This window comes from Triticum aestivum, chromosome 2B (assembly GCF_018294505.1).
Source record: "Triticum aestivum cultivar Chinese Spring chromosome 2B, IWGSC CS RefSeq v2.1, whole genome shotgun sequence".
Taxonomy (NCBI): Eukaryota; Viridiplantae; Streptophyta; class Magnoliopsida; order Poales; family Poaceae; genus Triticum; species Triticum aestivum.
Genome location: NC_057798.1, coordinates 770,272,334 through 770,277,300, shown reverse-complemented (window position 1 = coordinate 770,277,300; position 4,967 = coordinate 770,272,334). Strand labels below are relative to the sequence as shown.

Below are 4,967 nucleotides of genomic sequence, written 5' to 3'. Positions count from 1 at the left end.
CAGGACACATCTGATTGGCTCACGTTGCTTGTTAGTCCAAGTGTATCTGGCCCCAGTACGCACGATCTTCCTAAGGGCAGCGTACGCAATGGCATTATTGAACATGGACACCCTAGCCCAGTCAATATTGTTGTTGCTTTTGTCCGCCCCGAGCGGATCAAGTTGAAATCACCTCCTACTACCTCCGTTTCAAAATAGATGAAGTTGAGTCATTTATTTTGAAACGGAGGGAGTATCTATGACGGCGCAGCCACGATCACTGGAAGTCTCCTCCACGTTCGATCTTGACAAGGAAAACCTGTTCACTAGTGGGGGCGCTCGTCCCCTCTGGCTCCGCCCCTGCCAGTGCTGTGGTCTGGATAGAGATAGATAGGGTTCGGCGCCGCCCTCGCGCGTGGGTAGCTTCGAAATTCATTTAGGAATTGAAGAGCGGGAGCGGAGCGGGTGAGATCCAGATTTCCCTCCTCCTCCTTCCTCTTCTCTTTATCTTTATCAGTAGTACTAGATTACAAAAAGAGAGAGAGAGAGAGAGGACCAGATCCTGATTCCTCACGTCATCCGATCCGAAATAAGATTCGATTTCCAAAGGGAAGTCCAGATCCTGATTCCTCTCGTCCTCGCCCGACGGCAACCTTGCTGGATCCGGATTAAAGATTGATTTGTTTGGTCAGTTGGCCCAAATAAATAGCTAGTCCAAGCTAGCGTTGGAGGAGGGAGAGCACAAGGGTTGGCAATTTCTCGAGTCACGGGGTTATCGTCCAAGCTAAATCAGGCCATGTCCAAGCAGCGGGGTCGCCGCCGGCGCCAAACCCGTTACCCCCCTGGTAAGAGCCATCTCTTCTCTTCTCTTCACTTCTCCTCCTAGATTAGATGGTTGATTTTTGAGAATAAAAATCCTAGCTTTGTCAGTTACGAAAAAAGAGAACAGTCAAGGTCCCCGTTCTGTTACTAAATACCCAAAATCCCCTCTCTGTGATGCCAAATTGATCGATTTACCTACATCTCCTCTCCGTTGATAGTTTAATTTCTCCTTAGATAGTTGGCTGAGAATAAAAATCCTTGCTTTGTCCTGTTTTTTTTTCCTTTCCAAAGTCCTGTTTCTGTCAACTGTCCTCTCTCGCGTTATGTGTATATATTTCTACGTGTGGGTCTTGTACTCCTGTTTTTGTTGCTAATGAAGCACGTAGTTATTTTCACACAAAAAATAATAATAATTGATTGATTCCCCACCCCACCTTGTGGTGCCAAATTGATCAATTTAGTTACCATGGATAGCAAATGTTCATTTGATCGAACGAAGATCTGTCATGCCAAATCATCTTTGGTGGATGGCCAGTTTTTTTTTTTTAATATCCCAATGAATGTTTGTTCCTTTTCTTGGGTTTCTGGACATAAGTTTTTCTGTTGGCTGCTGCTTAATAGCAGTCACTGTGATCTACCGCCTCTGTCCTATAATATAAGACATTTTTGCCGTTTTATATAATTGAACTGCAAAGACGTCTTATATTATGGGACGGAGGGAGTAGTATGTGAAGATTTCCCTGTTGAAGAGATGCACCACCAATTCTTTGAGTGCTCTTTCAGCCAGGATTTCTGGTGGAGCACTGGAATTGAATGCTGACCTGCAAGCATTTCAGATGATTTAGGGGTGCTAAAACCAGATTTGGGCCTAAGCATTTCATGGAAGTTCTTTCGGTTGGAAGCTGGACCATATGGCTTCAGAGTAATGGGTTCATCTTTGAGAACCAGCCTCCCTATTTCCTCATGGAAGTCAAATGTTTCTATTTTGACCAAGTTTATAGCAAAATATATCAGCGCTAGAATACTAAATAACTAAAATATAGAAATATGTTTCATAACGAATCTAATGACAACGATTTGGTATTACTTTCCATTTTGTCCACAGCTAATTATGCTGATGTGTCACAGATGGGTTAATTGCTGGTTCTTCAAGGGGTAAAAGAATAATGGCCTCGTCCTGCCAACAAGATTGTGTTCCAGGTGGATCAGCTTATGCAAATGGCCAGGCAAACACAGAGGCCCCGCCCTGCCAACAAGATTTTGTTCCAGGTGGATCAGGTTATGCAAATGGCCAGGCAAAAACAGAGGCCTTGCCCTGCCAACAAGATCGTCCTCCAGGTGAATCAACTTGTACAAATGGCCAGGCAAAAACAGAGGCCTCACCCTGCCAACAAGGTGATACCAGTCAAACAGAGGAGTGTTCAGTGCCAAATCTTCCTGAGGTACGCTGTATGATGTACTAGTTGATAAATGCAGTTTCCTTTCGCAAAGAACTTCCTGTCAAACAGTATTACTCCCTCCGTCCCAAAAAGCTTGTCTAAATACGGATGTATCTAACACTAAAACGTGTCTGGATACATCCGTATCTAAACAAATCTAAGACAAGCTTTTCGGGACGGAGGTAATACTTACTACTACCAGTTTGCTTCAATGGCAGCCCGTCACAAGTATTTGTATCTCTAGCTTCTCGGAACTTACAATTGTAGTAATAACTAGGCTGCTTTCTTTGCTCATGAATAGAACTAGGCAGGCAGGTAGATCCCCATTGCAAGCAATACATTGTAACTTTTGAAGTGCATATCCATCCTTTATCTGGCAATTTTAAACCTATCATCTCCTCATCTTAGTGGCTCAGGTTTGTTTGCTGTATATTGTGACCTAGCTGCCAACGCTGTTGAGTTGTTCTCCCTCTATAAACAAATAGAAGACGTTTTAGGTCAATAAAGTAGTGATCCAAAACATCTTCATATTACTTTTCAGAGGAAGTATTTAAATGTGTTCTTTGTGCAGCATGCATACACGTTTACTTCTGATACTTTGTCTTAATTTGTATCATGCTAGTGTATATTCTGCCTGTGCATCTTGTTTAACGAGATGCATAGACCAATATTTGTTCAGTGCTTTGCTCCATGCCTAAATAAAGTAGGATCATACCAGGTAACAATGGCGTCTACCTTTCTTAGCAAAAACCATCGCAGACACTCCGGGAAAGATGCTCAATATACCTAACCTTCGTTCCAACGCATGGTGTATCTCTGCGGCATTGGTGCACTTTGTGCAATCATGTGCATGTATCTTACATGTCTGATGTTTAACTCCCTCTCATGCTTGTGCTTGCAGGACATCTGGCATCATATACATTCCTTAATGCCATTGAAAGATGCTGCCAGAGCCGCCTGCCTGTCCCGGTCCTTTTTGTCTTCCTGGAGGTGCCATTCGATCCTCATTTTGAACAGGGAAGCATTTGGGTTGGACGTATGTGCGGATTACACGGAAACAGCTAGAGCTTTTAGAGACAAAATTGACCACATTCTGGGAAACCACTCGGGCACTGGCGTGAGAATACTGAAACTTCGGTTTGTTCCAAATGGCAAAGCGAAGGACCGTGATTATATCGACAAATGGCTTCATAAGGCTGTTAAACCAGGAATTGAAGAACTCACCCTTACTATGCCTATGTCTATGAGCAACAAACGCAGATACAAGTTCCCGTGCACACTTATATTGAATGGGCTGGGAAACTCGCTTCGGTGTCTTTACCTTTCCAGCTGTTCCTTTCATCCTATGGCTGGGCTCTGTGGCTTGACAAGCCTGACAAAGTTAGAGCTGTTAATGGTGGAAATTACGGGGGACGAGCTAAGCTGCCTTGTTTCCAGTTCCCAAGCTTTAGAGCAGGTTTTACTTAGGGATTGCAGTGAGGTAAACTGCTTGAGGATACCTTGCCATCTTGAGCGGTTAAGCCACTTGAAGGTGTTACATTGCAGCAAGCTGGGATTGATAGAGAGCAAAGCTCCAAATCTCTCCAGTTTTCACTTTGCAGGTAACCTCAAGGTTCGAGTCTCACTTGGAGAAGCATTGCAAGTGAAGAGCTTACTAGTGAACATCACCACATCGATCTGTTACACTCAAGCAGAGCTGGTGTCGAGCACGCCAAGCAGGGAGGTATGCTCTAAAACTGTTTTAATTAATGGGATTACATAAGTTAATACTGGAATGCAATTGACCTGACATCATTTGTGTAGTTGGTCTCACCAATGGTACCTAGCAAACTTGCTGACCTGAATTCTCTGAGTATCTATCTTCAAGGATTGCCCTTTGGTTGGGGCTTTGATTTTTTTCCTCTGGCTTCTCTTTCGTTGGAGACTTTCATCTCACATGTAAGTTGCTCACTGTCCTGCAAATATGTTGGTACTTAGTTATGGTGTGTAATCGTTAACTGAATGAAGGCTGTCTTTTCATCTCTAGGTATCCAATGAACTCATGCAGCATGTGCTAGTTTTCAAGGGCGTTGTGTCCCCAAGGAATAAGAGTCTTGTTGAGCTAGCATGTCATATTGTCAGGGCCTGGCTGAGCTAACATGCCCCAGTCTTGAAGTGCAACGACGTCACAGGGACATGTTAATGCCAAATGCTTCAAATAATGAACATGCATAGAGCACTCTGCAGTTGAAAAATAAATCAAGGGCAAGTCTGCTTTCCTGAGTTTCTGGAGTCTTGCACAGTCGATCTGATGTTGAACAATGATGTCAAGTATTAGTATGCTAATTATATTTGGTTATGAAGTTGTAGCTGGATCTTGTTTCCTTAAATTAATATTGGAACTGGCGATTGTTTTAGTTGATGTATTTGCTCTGTAATATTGCCTACACTGTATATATAAGGCTTAAATAAAGCTACTCTTTGCTCATTATTGTTGCTTTCATTTTTATTTACTGTGCCATGCATGAAATTAAGTGATCATCTTTCCCACAACTAGAAAAAATGAATTGCTACAGAAAAAGAATCCAGTTTTAGAATGGCCTAGCTTCATGGTAAATGACATATTAGCCTCCGATTGGGAGCCATGTAAACTAATACTCTCTCCTATCTAAATTAATTGACGTCGCCTTCAGTTAATTTGGAACGGACATATCCGTAAAAAAGGTACCTACATGCTTTACTCGTCTA

The 4,967-nt window shown here is 42.8% G+C and overlaps 1 protein-coding gene across 1 annotated transcript; it reads left to right on the top strand.

Moving 5' to 3' along the window:
• Positions 1–279: 279 nt before the first annotated feature.
• On the top strand, positions 280–4,707 carry LOC123047281 (uncharacterized). The gene is made up of 5 exons (XM_044470777.1): positions 280–824; positions 1,930–2,243; positions 3,142–3,963; positions 4,044–4,178; positions 4,267–4,707. Exons 1-5 carry the CDS (start codon positions 776–778, stop codon positions 4,375–4,377), a joined length of 1,431 nt encoding a protein of 476 aa, XP_044326712.1. The 5' UTR covers positions 280–775; the 3' UTR covers positions 4,378–4,707.
• Positions 4,708–4,967: the final 260 nt, after the last annotated feature.